This window comes from Scleropages formosus, chromosome 11 (genome assembly GCF_900964775.1).
Source record: "Scleropages formosus chromosome 11, fSclFor1.1, whole genome shotgun sequence".
NCBI lineage: Eukaryota > Metazoa > Chordata > Actinopteri > Osteoglossiformes > Osteoglossidae > Scleropages > Scleropages formosus.
Genome location: NC_041816.1, coordinates 27,980,260 through 27,995,603, shown reverse-complemented (window position 1 = coordinate 27,995,603; position 15,344 = coordinate 27,980,260). Strand labels below are relative to the sequence as shown.

At 43.3% G+C, this 15,344-nt stretch overlaps 2 protein-coding genes across 3 annotated transcripts; both read right to left on the bottom strand.

Moving 5' to 3' along the window:
- Positions 1-7,777: 7,777 nt before the first annotated feature.
- Positions 7,778-9,325, bottom strand: LOC114911866 (E3 ubiquitin-protein ligase TRIM39-like). The gene is made up of 2 exons (XM_029256089.1): positions 9,310-9,325; positions 7,778-8,379 (listed from the first exon to the last, which is right to left on the bottom strand). Exons 1-2 carry the CDS (start codon positions 9,323-9,325, stop codon positions 7,844-7,846), a joined length of 552 nt encoding a protein of 183 aa, XP_029111922.1. The 3' UTR covers positions 7,778-7,843.
- Positions 9,326-10,130: 805 nt separating this feature from the next.
- On the bottom strand, positions 10,131-13,755 carry LOC108930609 (butyrophilin subfamily 3 member A2-like). Of its 2 annotated transcripts, XM_029256017.1 has the most exons (6): positions 13,714-13,755; positions 12,300-12,371; positions 11,942-12,016; positions 11,510-11,860; positions 11,106-11,387; positions 10,131-11,001 (listed from the first exon to the last, which is right to left on the bottom strand). In XM_029256017.1, the coding sequence occupies exons 2-6, from the start codon at positions 12,310-12,312 to the stop codon at positions 10,868-10,870; spliced, it is 855 nt and encodes a 284-aa protein (XP_029111850.1). In that variant the 5' UTR covers positions 12,313-12,371; positions 13,714-13,755; the 3' UTR covers positions 10,131-10,867. The 2 variants fall into 2 exon arrangements, with proteins under 2 accessions (XP_029111850.1, XP_029111851.1); XM_029256018.1 differs by lacking the exon at positions 12,300-12,371 and having other exon boundaries at positions 13,714-13,753.
- Positions 13,756-15,344: the final 1,589 nt, after the last annotated feature.

Below are 15,344 nucleotides of genomic sequence, written 5' to 3'. Positions count from 1 at the left end.
GACTCAAACCCCAGACCCACCAGAGAGCAGGACCCGCTCCAACCCGCTGTGCCACCATGCTCCCCACACTCTTTTTATTTACAATTTAAAAAATTTTGTCGTTCCCCCCCCCCCCCTTTTCCAGCTGTCATTGTCACTGTACTTTTGCCAGAAAGCGGACTTCGCTTTAATGTCTCATTGTGTTAAGAAAGTCAAAGTGTGTTTCCTGGACCCCTGGTGACTGTATGAATAATAAAGGTGTGCAGGTGGAGAGGACATGTTAACTGCTATTTAAGGACATGGAATGGGTGGGGCAGGAGAGATGTAGAACTGAAGCACTTTCGTGGATGGCGGCTGTGAGTGGGGTACCGGTACAAGTACCAGTACAGGTACAAGTACCAGTACAGGTACGAGTTGAGTACAGTGTGGTACGTGAGGATGAGCCCCCAACACACCTCTGGTAAAGGGAAGGATCACACCTCCCACCCCCCCCATTCTGTTGGCTGTGTGATTGGGATCGATGGGGTTCGACCGTAGCGCTGATTTATCGGTTTGATCCTCAGCAACAGGAACACGGATGTTCTGGAGCAAGACCTTGTGGAGCTGCGTGACCAGTTGAGTTTCCTCTCTGATCAAAATGGGCTGCACTTTAATGGGGCACTTTGAAGGGACTTACTGAGTGGCGGAGAAGGAGAAGAAGCAGACAGTGCGGATCTTTTACTGGCACTGGAGAGAATGAAGCGGTTCGGAGCCACATCCGACAACAGAATCAGAATCAGAACGAGCTTTATTGCCAAGTATGTTCGCACATACAAGGAATTTGTCTTGGTGTCAGGAACTTCCACAGCACAGACAGAATGACAGTGACAAGACAGATGAGAAGATAGAGTATGTGAATAGGGGATGAATAATATATAAAAATATACAGTACCCAATTATATACAAAAATAGTCACTAGCTACAAATGCAAGGGAGTGTGAGATGAGATATAATGTGATAAAAAGTTATAAATATAAATAAATAGCATTATGTATTACACTGGTTTACTCTCTAGGGGAGAGATTTAGGTGTTCATGAGGTAGATGGCCTGAGGAAAGAAACTTTTCTTATGCCGGGCTGTCCTGGTGCTCAGTGCTCTGTAGCGCCAGCCAGACGGCAAGGGTTCGAATAGGAAGTGGCCTGGATGTGAGGGGTGTAGAATGATTTTTCTAGCCCTTTTACTAACTCTAGACGAGTGCAGTTCTTGGAGAGCTGAGAAGGATGTGCCGATGATTGTTCCAGCAGTCCGAACTATCCGCTGTAGTCTTCTGATGTCTGACTTCGTAGCTGAGCCGAACCAGACAGTTACAGAGGTGCAGAGGACAGACTCGATGACTGCAGAGTAGAATTGCTCCTGTGGCAGGTTGAACTTCCTCAACTGGCAAAGGAAGTACAACCTCTGCTGGGCCTTCTTCACAATAGAGTCTATGTGGGGCTCCCACTTCAGGTCCTGTGAGATGGTGGTGCCCAGGAACCTGAATGACTCCACTGTTGCCACAGTGCTGTTCATGATGGTGAGTGGGGATAATGCTGGGGTGTTTCTACGATCATCTCCACTGTTCTGAGCGTGTTCAGCTCCAGGTTGTTATGACTGCACCAGACAGCCAGCTCTTGGATCTCCTGTTTGTAAGCAGACTCGTCACCATCCCGGATGAGGCCAATGAGTGTGGTGTCATCTGCAAACTTCAGGAGTTTGACAGAGGGGTCTTTAGCGGTGCAGTCGTTGGTGTACAGGGAGAAGAGCAGTGGGGAGAGCACACATCCCTGGGGGGCGCCAGTACTGATCGTGCGAGTATTGGATGAACATTTTCCCAGCGTCACTATCTGCTGCCTGTCTGTCAGAAAGTTGGTGATCCACCAACTGGGGATGGGGGTGGGCACAGAGAGTTGGGTTAATTTGGACAGGAGGAGGTGTGGGATGATGGTGTTGAAGGCTGAGCTGAAGTCCACGAACAGGATTTTCGCATAAGTCCCTGGTTTCTCCAGATGTTGCAGGATGTAGTGCAGTCCCAGGTTGACTGCATCATCCACAGACCTGTTTGCTCGGTAAGCAAACTGCAGGGGGTCCAGCAAGGGTCCAGTGATGTCTTTCAGGGAGGCCAACACCAGTTTTTCAAGTGACTTCATGACCACAGTCGTTAAGGCGACAGGTCTGTAGTCATTAAGTCCTGTGATTTAGGGTTTCTTTGGGATGGGGATGATGGTGGAGCATTAGAAGCAGGAAGGAACTTCGCACATCTCCAGTGATCTGTTGAAGATCTTTGTGAAGATAGGGGCCAGCTGGTCAGCACAGGTTTTTAGGCAAGCCGGTAAGACACCATCTGGACCTGGTGCTTTCCTTATCTTCTGTTTGACGAAGACCCGACGCACCTCCTCTTCACAGATCAAAGATGCAGGAGAGGGGAAGGTGGGGGTTACTGGAGGTGTTAATTGATTCACGGAGAGAGGGTCTGAATGGGTGAGAGAGAGGGTTTATCAAACCTGCAATAAAACTCATTCAAATCATCGGCTAGTTGTTGAGTTGACACGGAGCTGGGGGGTGGTGTCTTGTAATTTGTGATGTCGTTCAGGCCTTTCCACACTGATGCAGGATCGTTGGCTGAAAACTGTTTCTTCAGCTTTTCAGAGTAGTTTCTCTTAGCCACTCTGATCTCCTTTGCCAGTGTGTTTTTGGCCTGTTTATACAAGACTCCGTCCCCGTTCTTGTAGGCGTCTTCTTTGGCCTGACGAAGCTGTCTGAGTTTTGCAGTGAACCACGGTTTGTCACTGTTGAATGTTAAACGAGTCCTGGTAAGGATGCACATATCCTCGCAGAAACTGACATATGATGTTACAGAGTCTGTGAGCTCATCTAGAAAAACTAACAAATTTCATGCATGTTCAATGTGTCACTTGTTCATGGTATACATTTCATCGGCTACTAGGTTGTTTACTTGCTTTCTACAGGTTCTTTGCTCACTGCTACAAAACTTTTCAAAACAGAATGTTCCTCACTCACTAAACAACAAGCGTTTTCATATCAACTAGACTACAACTTCTTTGCATCTAGTTATCATCAGCAACACATTTAGTAGAAACACCATGTTTTCAATTACCTGCACGTGGAAAATTAAACACAATGAGGCATATAAGAGCATACAATCATACATTTCTGTGTCAAAACGACACTGTGAGTAAATGACCACATTCGGGCATCTTTATTACACTAAATGTTCAGTTCCTTCATTAACACGTGACTGTAATTCACAAGTTTTTGATGACCAAGGAAGCAAACAAGTGAGCCAACTAGTGACAAAGAGTATTTAGGAACATGCTTTGATACAGTAAGTGATATAAAAAGAGTAGAATTTATAGCCCTGAATAATTAAAAAAAAATCTTTCAAAAGTCCTATAGAAATCAGATCCCACAGAGCTGCTATATTCACCACCTGCAACATGTACCGTCACTAGTGTAAGAGTCACAGGAATTTTACAGCACTATAAGGTGAAGTTCACTGTGAAATTCCCCATATGTTTACTTTACTTGTTGCCACCGCAGGTAAGGGAACCACATTAAGTTACTCAAAGTGTCGTTAAAGCCTAAAAATTAGCAAATATTCAAAGTTACTGTTTTAAAAAATGTGTTACACATTTTCCTACTGGTCTCAGTGCAGTATTTATTTCACCACAATCGCAAACCCATAAGTCAGAACTACTACAGCACAGGAAACCGCGTGGCAGATAAATTGGAATAGGCTAGGTGTGTGTTTATCACCAGATGAGAATTAAAACCGAACAAAAACACCCAAATATTACAATATATTATTATATACAGAAAGTCTATCTTCACTTTGTTCCAACTTCCTATCGTGTTCACCAGGAAACAATTGATTTTCCAATGACTTACATTTATTCATTTAGCAGACGCTTTTATCCAAAGCAATGTACATCTCAGCAAAAGTACAATTTATGCATTACATTAAGAGAAGGAGACATAGCTGCAGACATGAAAGTCTCAAGCAAACCTAGTTCGTTCCCTACCACTTGCTGCACCGAGGTTCATCGTTCGAGTAGGTGCATAAAACAGAGGATAGACAAATCCCGATACCCTCCCACCAATATTGTTTTTTTTTTTTTTTAATAAATATAAGATACACAAATGAGCAGTACAACACCAGAATAATGGCTGAATAAAGGTTGTATCTGGGGATGCTTCTGGAGTTATGATGCGAGGACAGTTACGCCATAGATGAGCTGGAGAGATCTTGGGCGAAGTGGATCTGGAAAAGGTGGGTTTTCAGACTCCTTCAGACCCGGGCAGGTTAATGGTGAGAATTTATCAGTGATCGCTTTGACTTTGTCTCTGAAAAACAAAGCAAAGTCTTCAGCAGTGAGAGAAGGAGGAGGAGGAGGTGGCGGGAGACACAGAAGGGATGAGAGTCTGTGTGGTTTTTGGATGCAGGCTGTATTTTGTTGTGGAAGGAGGAGGTTTCAGTTGAAGAGACAGCAGACTGAAAAGCAGCTCAGAGTGACTGGTAAGCATCCAGGTCCCATGGAGTTTTGGATTTACACCATCTTCGCTCTGCAGCCTGCAGTTTGGTCCTGTTAGCACGTAACGTATCAGACAGCCATGGGGTAGTAATGGGGCATGCTGGTCTAGAAGGCAGAGGACAGAGAGTCAAGGGTGGAAGACAGAGCAGAGAGGAAAGTGTTAGTGGCATCATCTGTAGATAGACCTGAGAATTGTGGAGCAGAAGGGAGAGTGGACAGAGTGGCAGAAGCAAAGCAAGAAGGTGAGAGATTTTAAGTTGCGGCAAAAGGTGACAACGGGTGCAGGAAGAGGCGAAGAGTTAGTGGTGAGGGAGGGTTGAAAGAAAATGAAGAAGTGGTCAGAAACATGCAGCGGAGTGACAGAGAGGGCAGGACAGCCACAGTTGCAGGAAAATAGAAAGTCAAGACAGTTGCCCGCTTTGTGAGTAGCAGGGGATTGGGACAGGGAGAGATCAAAGGACTGTAGGAGCAGCAGAAGGCCGCTTGCATGAATGTCATCGACATGCAGGTTGAAGTCACCCAGGAGAATCAGTGGAGAGTTGTCCCCAGGCAGAGGGCTCAACAAGATGTCAAGGTCATCCAAGAAGCAGCCAAGAAGGCCAGGAGAGCAATAAAGGACAACCACAACAAGAGTGATTGGAGCAGTGATAGAGACAGCATGCCATTCAAAGGAGAACAGATCATGCAAGTGAAGAGGAAGAATAGAGTATTCCCACCGGGGAGAGATAAGCAGGCCTCTGCCTCCACCTCTGCCAGAGGAATGAGAGGCGTGAGAGGAGTAGTAGTTAATGGCAAGGGCTGCAGCAGGTGTAGCTGAGTTGTCTGGGATGACACAGGTTCCAGTTAGAGGTGAGAGATGGGAGGCACAGGCTGGTATGAAGTCAGCTTTTCTCACAGCAGACTGGCAGTTCCAGAGTCCCATAGAGAAAGTGAAGCAAGATGGAAGGTTTGACAGGTGAGGATAAACCAGATTGCAGCAGCGAGAGCGCCCAGTCTCCAGCAACGGCGAAATCACATAGCTCGCTTAGCATAGAAGACTTTGATAGACAACATGCTGAATGCATGTTCCCCCTTTGAGGACAACTGTAACGGTGGCCTTCCTTGCCTTGGTAGACTCCCTTGTCTTTGCACCCCAAGTCTTCACACCAAGAGGCTACCACAACCACTGCCGCTACGTGTCACCAGCTGCTATTTAAACTGCGCTACTGCCCATCAGCTGAGTTCCTAATCGAAACCGAAATTACACCAACAATGGCGACCAAAACGAACAACCAACCAGACGCGATTAATCGAACTCACGGACGGAGTCACGCCCAGTCCCGCTACGGGACACAGAAATGATCCGGACAATAGTCGTCTTAACAAACCACTAAATACTACTTAAACAAAATTACAGTGCCACGCAACGCTACACAAACACACAACCGATTATGATAGATTTGATACCTATCAACTTGCACAGCTACACGACACGAATGCGCGACGGGAAAAGAGGTAGCAAACAACTACAACTACCAGAAACACCACGAACAGCAACGACGCGCCTCTAACACAAAATAATGCACAATGAATGACCAAAACAAACAACCAACCAGACGCGATTAAACGAACTCACGGAGTCACGCCCACTCCTGTTACAGGACACAGAAATGATGCTCTTCGGGTCTCCAACTAACTAAATGTTACCAGAAGGCTACACACGAAGTGGGGAAATGGTGCAAAAAGGGTTTTATAATATTATGAAACACACTTTCTCTGCGCGAGCGCGGTCTCAGCTTCCTGTTTCTTCCTCGGCGGATTTTACAGGAAACCACAAAACCTCAGTTCCACTAACAGTCTGTTCTGTTTGGCGCCACCGTGTGGCCTGGAGTGGAACTGTCTCCCGGCACAGCGACTGCATTTTGTTGCCCTTTTTACTGTCTCCCGCAGCAAACATAATAAAAGTAAGTGGAACATTTTTCTTTGAATTATGGTAATTTCCATTAGTTTTACTCAGTATATATTGTAGTATATATTGTACAGGGGGTTGGACCAGGTCCTGCTCTCTAGTGGGTCTGGGGTTTGAGTCCCACTTGGGGTGCCTTGCGACAGACTGGCGTCCCGTCCTGGGTGTGTCCCCTTCCCCCTCCGGCCTTACGCCCTGTGTTACCGGGTTGGCTCCGGTTCCCCGTGACCCCGTATGGGACAAGCGGTTCTGAAAATGTGTGTGTGTGTGTGTGTGTGTGTGTGTGTGTGTGTGTGTGTGTGTTTTGGGTTTCTGCCACCTAGTGGTCATTTTGGAGAATAACGTTATTCTTCACGTTTTTTCTTGCTGTTACTTCATTGGATGGATGGGCCACGTGACACAAGCATAGCTATAGTTTAAGAAGCAGGAAGTGTCTTCAGTCGACGTGTGTCATGCGGTCAGCCTGCAATTTCAGTGACTTCCCTCTTTGTTTCTACCTTGGAAAGCATCGCTTGTAAGTTGCGTTTACGTTTTTAGTAAATAATACTAGCGTGAATGTAATATTTACGTTATGTTAATAGTGTAGATATTATTTAGGTGTATTTATGGATATTTGTTATTTAAAGATATGTATTAACGTAAGTATTAGTGTTGCTTTTTGTATTGTTTTAGTTTTACAAATAAAAACTGTACTTTCATGAGAAGGAAGACAACAGTAGGCATTCAAGTTACTTTCCACCATGAAACAATGTTCATCACACGAGTAGCTGCAAATTCAAATTGTATCCGAATCGACGATTCCTGATCACCTTCCTACAGTGAGTGTAGCACAATACCTGTAATACAAGTATAACAAAAACGTATATATTCTGTCCTCAGTGCGCGTCTAAACGCAAATCGACAGACAGCTATCAACTCAAGCTTCCAGAGAAAGTCAGAGGCTGGACAAAACTGTACTTTAGTTAGAATCACATCTGCATCTTAGTAAGTGTGTCTCTGTTGTAATGAATAAATTGCATTTTCTATAAGAGATGTACGTCGCTTTGAGAAAAGTCAGTGTCTGATAAATTAATAAATAAATGTAAACGTGTTGAAGAGACTCCTTACTTTTAATGCTGATATCAGTTTGGAAATTATTCAATTTTGCATGACATGATGATTCTGTTTACTTCCACATGTTGGAATTTTAAAACGCAGAATTGCTGTTAAACAATATTTATTTAAAAGCATCACAATGTACAAAAGATGTGTTTAGATGGATTAATTACAAACCCTGAATGAGCGTGAGAAGGGAAAGTAAATCAGAATATGACATCATGATGTAAACATTAAAAACAAAAGTCTGTTTCTTCAGTCTGTGTCACTGACAGGAGATATGATGAGTGGGGCTGAGCTCTGGAAGCCTGACCAGAAGTATGGATAGAGTTTCTCAGTGAATTCATATCCAGTGAAAGTGTAGAGATGAGACTTGTCCTCCATTCTGTAAAAGGAGACCTGACCCTCCTCATAGTCCACAAACACCCCCACCTTCTGGGGCTTCACACTCAGGGGGAGGGACACAGGGGGGTCAGTGAGAGCCTTATACTCATTCCCACAGGACAGACTGAGAGACCAGAAACCATTTTTAAGATTCGGTGTAATTTCTCCCTTCCTGTTGATGGACTCTCTGGCCACTCCTAAATCCCAGTCAGTCTTGTCCCCAACCTCTACCTCCCAGTAATGTTTCCCTGAAGAAAAACCCTCTTTTCCCAGGACACTTTCCCAGTATGTAAACCTCTCTGGGTTGTCAGGGAGATCCTGCCATATGACTCCACATCTCACTTGTTTCCTGTCCTCAGACAAGATGAGCCAGGGGTTTGCTGTATCAGGGTCCAGAGTCACATCAACTGTGGAGGACGGAGATGTGGTCAATTATTATATTTCACAATGTGATAAAAAATAACACTTTTTAAACGTTATTATATATTATTAAGGGGGTGCGGTGGCGCAGTGGGTTGGACCACGGTCCTGCTGTCCGGTGGGTCTGGGGTTCGAGTCCCGCTTGGGGTGCCTTGCGGCGGACTGGCGTCCTGTCCTGGGTGTGTCCCCTCCCCCTCCGGCCTTACGCCCTGTGTTGCTGGGTAGGCTCCGGTTCCCCGTGACCCCGTATGGGACAAGCGGTTCTGAAAATGTGTGTGTGTGTGTGTGTGTGTGTGTGTGTGTGTGTGTGTGTGCGCGATCGGCGATCAGAACAAGCCATTAGCGAGAATGAGTGAATTAATTAATATTATTTGGTAACAGATGTTTTGGATGTTTTGTAAGAAATTGTAACAATTAATATGTATACCTTTGAGAAAAGAGTGTTAGAGAATTTATGTTTCAAAAGTTGTTTTGACTTAATATTACTGAATACAATAAAATTAGTTAAATTAAGTCAAAACTGAAGTAAAAAATTATTATTATGATAATTATATAATCTGCTCTGGTCACACCGACCTGCTCTCAACACACCTGTTTCTCCTTCAAATGCTGTATAAATAAACTGGTCCAAGATGCAAAGGTTGTGGAGACACATTTATGACTTTGTGCCCTTAAAATAAGAGAAGAGCTGCAATGGGGAGAAGAAGCAGAAGAAACTCACCTGCGTATCTTTGTGCCTTTACAAGTTCTGTAGAGAGAGAAATAAAAATGAGACACATGGAATTAGTGGCACAGCAGATACTGCAGTCAGTCTGGACTTGTCTCAATGTCTTTCGTGTCCATTCTTACAGGACAGAGTCTCATACAGAAGAACCAAACTCACTTCTGTGGGATCAATTCAGCTCCACTCTACTTACCAGCTCTCACGAACATGTTTTTTACAGCTGGACATGGGGGGAAAAAAAACAGATTAAAAAAAGAAAAACCAAAGAAATCCATTGAAATTATTAAGTTTATATGACTTTCTTCATATTGAAATATTTAAACAACACTGTAAGATGAATTATGTTATGAGAAATACAGATATACAGACTCCCGGTTCATAGATTTTTGATATGGCGGATTTAGAAAAGTTGCACATGTTCACTATACAGACGGACTACTTGTGCTGTACTTTTTTCTGGTGCTGGAAGAAAACTTTTCCCCTATGATGTAGAAGTCATGAGCCAATAAAATAGACTTAACAACACACAGTATGATAAACTCTTCTTAATTTTTTATTGTTTTTCAAATCATTTTATTACAAATTTGATAAATGTTTTCCTTTTTTAATGTTTGCTTGTTCACGTTTCTCCACATTTAAGAGTGCTCTCAACATGGACCACTTTTGGACTCTCTTTTGGACTCATTTCTCCCCTGATCTCTTAAGGGCTCTATAAACATGTATTTGTTTGTTTTATTGTTCTGAATAACAATTTACTTACTGTAAAGTAGTTTAGTAGGAAAGAATTCCTGCCCTGTTTTAGTCTTTCTTAATTTCCTTCTTGACCATGTTTAATATCTGACCAGCCTAATGTTTTGATTATTCTTTCTTGAGACTTTCTCTAAGTGCTTGGAGGGGAGTTGTAAAAATATTTGTGCATTTCCAGAAATTCCAGGAACACATCATTTTTCCCCCATTTATGTTCTCTCTATGTTTCTGTGGGTTTCCTCCAGGTGCTCTGGTTTCCTCACACAGTCCAAACACATGCAGCTCAGGTGAACTGGTGACATTGAATTGTCCTTCCTGTGAGTGTGTGTGGATACCCTGCAGTGGAGTAGTGCCCTGTCAAGGGTGTACTTCTGTCCAAAGGATAAGCTCTGGACCACCATGACCGTGCCCAGGAGAGGGGCTCACTGAAGGGAAGTGGCTTTTCATCGTATAAAAATTGTTTCTAACTGGATTCTGTTGATTCCACCTGTTATTTACAGAGTTGTTTATATTTGTGCACCCTGTTGTTTTTCAGTTGTTGTATTCTGAATTCACACTGTTTTCTCGCTGTATGTGTTTGTTCTATAGTTTCTTTTTACTTTTGTCCTCCAACTGCAAAAAATTCAGTTCAAAGGGAAATATTTCATTCCTACAAAAAACAGGGTTAATATCAGTAAAAAAAAAAAAAAAATTATATTTTACCAATTCTGAACTGTTTTAATTTTTCTATTTTACTTTTTCAAATACAGTTTTTGTGACATTGTGCCTTTATGCTAATAATTGCATATTAACCTATCAGGTGCAGTTCAGTCTCATGATTTTGGTTTTACACTTGTTTAACAAACACAAACACAAAGATACAAGTAAGTGTTACTTACCCAGTCGTTTGGTGAGGAGCCCTATAAATGTATGAACATCAGTGTTAGTGTGAATGAAACATGGATTAAAAAACACCATCACAGAGTTCTGTTATTTCTCTAAATAACTCTTTTAACAGAAATATGTTAAATACTTTTTTCTCTTTGCTGTTTTATATAGCGAGGAATTAAAACAGCCAATATGATGATAGCAGGAACTCCCAGGGAGAAGAACACAGCAAAGGCCACCTTCCAGGGATGAGCACGGTGGAACATCTCACCTGGAACACAAAACATTTGTCATTAATCGTAACAGACTTTGATGTTAGAACTTGAAAGTAGAATTCATCTGTCATTACAAGTAAATAAAAATATTGTAACTCACCAGGGATGTCAGTTATTGTCTCTTTCATTTCATTTATCTGCTGCTGTAGAATTCGACAGGTGAACCTGTTGGTCTCTCTCTCCTGCACAATAACACGTCGTCTCACGGTGAAGAGATCCATACTGTCTGTGTGTGTCTCTGTGTGTCCAGCAGGGAGACCGTGTCCTTCACTGTCCATCCAGACCACTTGAGGCTGAGGGTACCAACCTTTAGATTCACACACCAGACTGATCCCTCCTTCTTTATATCCCTCGATGGAGATCACTGGATGGGTTCCTACAGCTACAGATACAGTGTGGCAAAAACAAAAATTCAATTAAAATGAAGAAAAAATTGACTGAAATTGGTTGAAATACTGTAAAAGAGTTAAATAAATCAATAAATACAAAACTTTAATTTCTCACCTTTAATATGAACATTAATGGAAGAATCATCATACCAGTCCCCAGCCTGAATAAAACATTTATACTCTCCATTGTCAGATCCTCGCACATTTTTAACTTTCAGTGAAGTGTTTCCTTTCCTCAGTTCCTCAGGGAACAGTGATGTCCTTCCCCTGTAAGATGGGATCTGCTTCTCATTTCTGTCCTCATGATCCTGGTAAAGATGTACAACTGGGTCTTCGGTATGAACTCTGAGCCATTCGATACTCAGGTCAACAGCACTGATGTTGGGTTTGAGGTAACAGGGCAGAACAACGTCTTCACCAGCTACAGCAGCTACAGGATCAGCTGGACCAAGAACCTCAAAACTCTCTGCGAAGAACAACACACACTGAGAATTTATTCAGTATGATACACAGTATGATTGAAACTCTTTTTCGGGAGAATATGTACCCTGTGTGGAGACAGTGGTGAGTTGAAGAAGCAGGAGGATGAAACAGAGACACTGAGACCAACTGATGTTCATCACTGGAAGAAACAGGTATACAGAAACCACCAGTTATGAGAATTTTCACAGGTCATCAATGTAAAATGAATTGTCATACAGATTTGAAATATGGAACAAGTGCATTAATAAAGAAATATTTGTCATAGCTGGTTGGGTGTCTGAAGACATCAGTGTGAGAACAAAAATAACTAATATTAACATGACTGATTTACTGTAGTAACTATTGTACTTTGTGAAGGTGCTTTATACTGAAGCTCAGTGTTATACCAGTCTAGTTTCTAGAATGTCGCCAGATGTTCTTACCCGATTCATTCATTATCCTTTATATATTGTTTTCCAGGCCATACAGTATCTCACATATATATCAGAGTGACACTGAAACACCAGATACAAGTCAGTGACACAAAGAGATTTTATTTTCAGGTGTCAAAGCAGAATTCAAGTCTATCAAGGTAAACATTTGAATTAAATCTACATGAAGCTGGAGATCAGAAAAGACGAAAAAGACTCAAGAGACCCCTTAGTGTATATCACACATACACACAGAGTCTGAAACCACTTGTCCCATACGGGGTCGTGGGGAGCCGGAACCTAACCCGGCAACACAAGGTGCAAGGCTGGAGGGGGACGGGACACAGGCAGGACAGGATGCCAGTCTGTTGCACGGCACCCCAAGCGGGACTCAAACCCCAGACCCACTGGGGAGCAGGACCGGGCCCAACCCACTGCACCACCACACCCCCTCTCATAGTGTATATGTGTTTTACAAAAAAAAGCAGTGGATGTCATCAGTATTGTGTAAAACACACACACACACACACACACCATCTGAACTGTTTGTCCCCTACAGAGTCATGGGGAGCCAGAGCCTAACCCACCAACACAGGGAATAAGACTGGAGGGGGAGGGGACACACCCAGGACGGGACACCAGCCCGTCGCAAGGCACCTCACGCAGGACTCAAACCCCAGACCCACTGGAGAGCAGGACTGCACCACCACGCCCCCTTGCGTAAAACTGTTACGTGTTAAATGTCTTGTCATTTATTGGGATAATAATGATAATGTTGACACATACAGTATAGTACTAGTTAGCAGAGTTCAGGAACAACATACATATAATTATATAAATGACAGTGGGGCTGAAAACTAAACAAGATTTTAAGTGCCTGTACTGAAGAAACTCACGTTACTCAGTGGCGCCCCCAGTGAGAGCGGTGAGGAACTACACTGTAAATAGTTGTTAATTTCCATTTAGCAGGTTGTGGACACAACATGTGTGTTTGGTACAATGGTTCGTGTCTGTCTTGAGTTACTCTTATTAGGGGTATTATCTCCTGACAGAAGAGCAAAACTTAAATTTATTCTCACTGTTTCCTCTCAAGATGGGGTACGGTGGTGCAGTGGGTTGGACCACAGTCTTGCTCTCCGGGGGGGTTTGGGGTTCGAGTCCCGCTTGGGGTGCCTTGCGACGGACTGGCGTCCCGTCCTGGGTGTGTCCCCTTCCCCCTCACGCCCTGGGTGGCCGGGTAGGCTCCGGTTCCCCGCGACCCCGTATGGGACAAGCGGTTCAGAAACTGTGTGTGTGTGTTTCGAAGTAAAAAATCTGTTAAGCGGTATACAGTTATTGATGACAATATTAAGCGAATATCAATATTTATGAGTGTAATTATTGAAGTTATACAGGTGTGCATTTAGATTTACACAGAGAAACATACCTCTTCATGTCACTCGGTGTTCCGCGTTTCCATAAGTTTTACTTTCTCTTTTAAATTGTTTCTGAGCAAACCAGTTTAAAATACTGATAAGCAGAAGAGCGAGCTGTGAAGTCATATCTTGAAATATTGCCAAATATAAGTGAAATATGACAGAAGGCTGAAAAGTAACGAGCTTTGAGTGTGACTCTGCAATTCCTATAATAAATATTGATGTATTGAAAGATAATTTTGCGGGACTTTGGGGAAAAACTGTGTTACTGTCACGCGAAACATGTTACATGGGGAGCCGGGATGGCTGGACTCAGCAGCGTTGTTCGTCCGGAGACGAGGGATGAGGCAAGTTCTCAGTGTCGGGGACGGACGAAGGGTCGGTCGAGCGGCGAACAGGACAGGAACGGGGATCCGTGGACGTGGTCGGGAAACGAAGCGAAGAGTCAAAAACCGGAGGACGTGAACTGAGCGCTAACGAGGCTTGTGAATGAAGCGTCATGAGGAAGGACAGTTATCCCTCCCTGACGAGATTCCGCAAGGGTCTGGGAGCTGCGGAGTGTCTTTAAAGGGTAGGAGTAGGGAGTTAGTCAGGTGCTGGACCGGAGTCAGGTGCTGTCGGTTGAGTTGTGGGCGTGGACGGGACAGTTACGACAGTGTGAGACAAAGAGACAACAAAGGGAAGTTGATCATTGACTTTATTGCTGAATCCGATGAGCAGTTAGTCGGGATTATGATTTATTGTAGAAAAGTGCCATTTGTCAATGATGAGGACACGGATTTACAGTGAGGAGCGGCAGCAGAACCCAGAGCTCATGTCTCCTGGAGCTGGAAGAGAAAGAACTTAAGTCTTGACCTCCTCCTGTGTTTCCTGTCCAAGAAGGTGTCTCCAGGGGGTCCACGTCTCACCTCTTTGTCTTCACATGGACTTGCACTCTTTTTATTTACAACTGGGAAAGAAAGTTTATTGAGTTCCATTTTCCAGCAGTCATTGTCACTGTTTGTACTTTTGCCAGAATGAGGACTTTTCTTTAATGTCTTATTGTGTTAATAAACTGTGTTTATGTCACTCTGTGATGTGTGAGTGTGTTGACTGAGTAAAGCGTTTTGCTGGACTCCTGGTAATTCAGAAGTCCAGCAAAAATTTTTTTTTTTTTACAGATCACAATGGATCACCAGCCCACCAAAGGTGTCTGGCTCCACACACTGTCCAACTCAACAGGAATACATCTCTCCATTCATCATTTCCGATCTTTATTCAATAAATAAATTAATCCTAAAAACTGCCATGCCAATAATAAAACAAAAATCAGTAAGACCAGCTAACATAAAAACCACATGACAGAACTTTAAAACACTAAAAACATACCCCAAGGCTTAAAACCATACATAAGAAATAATTAAAAGGAACTTACCTGGTAACATTCACTGCTTAAGAGAGGTGGCCCCCGGCCTGTTCCAAGGGTGTTACCATACACCTTACCTACTGTTCTTGGGTGATTCCCTTTTCGCAATACGTCTCCCCTATTGTTGTTTTAGTGGAGTAGGTGAATGATAAAGTACATATGCAGAATTAAAAAACAACATGCACCCACACAACAAACTAATCTACACTAAATGTGATAAAATAAATAAATAACAGA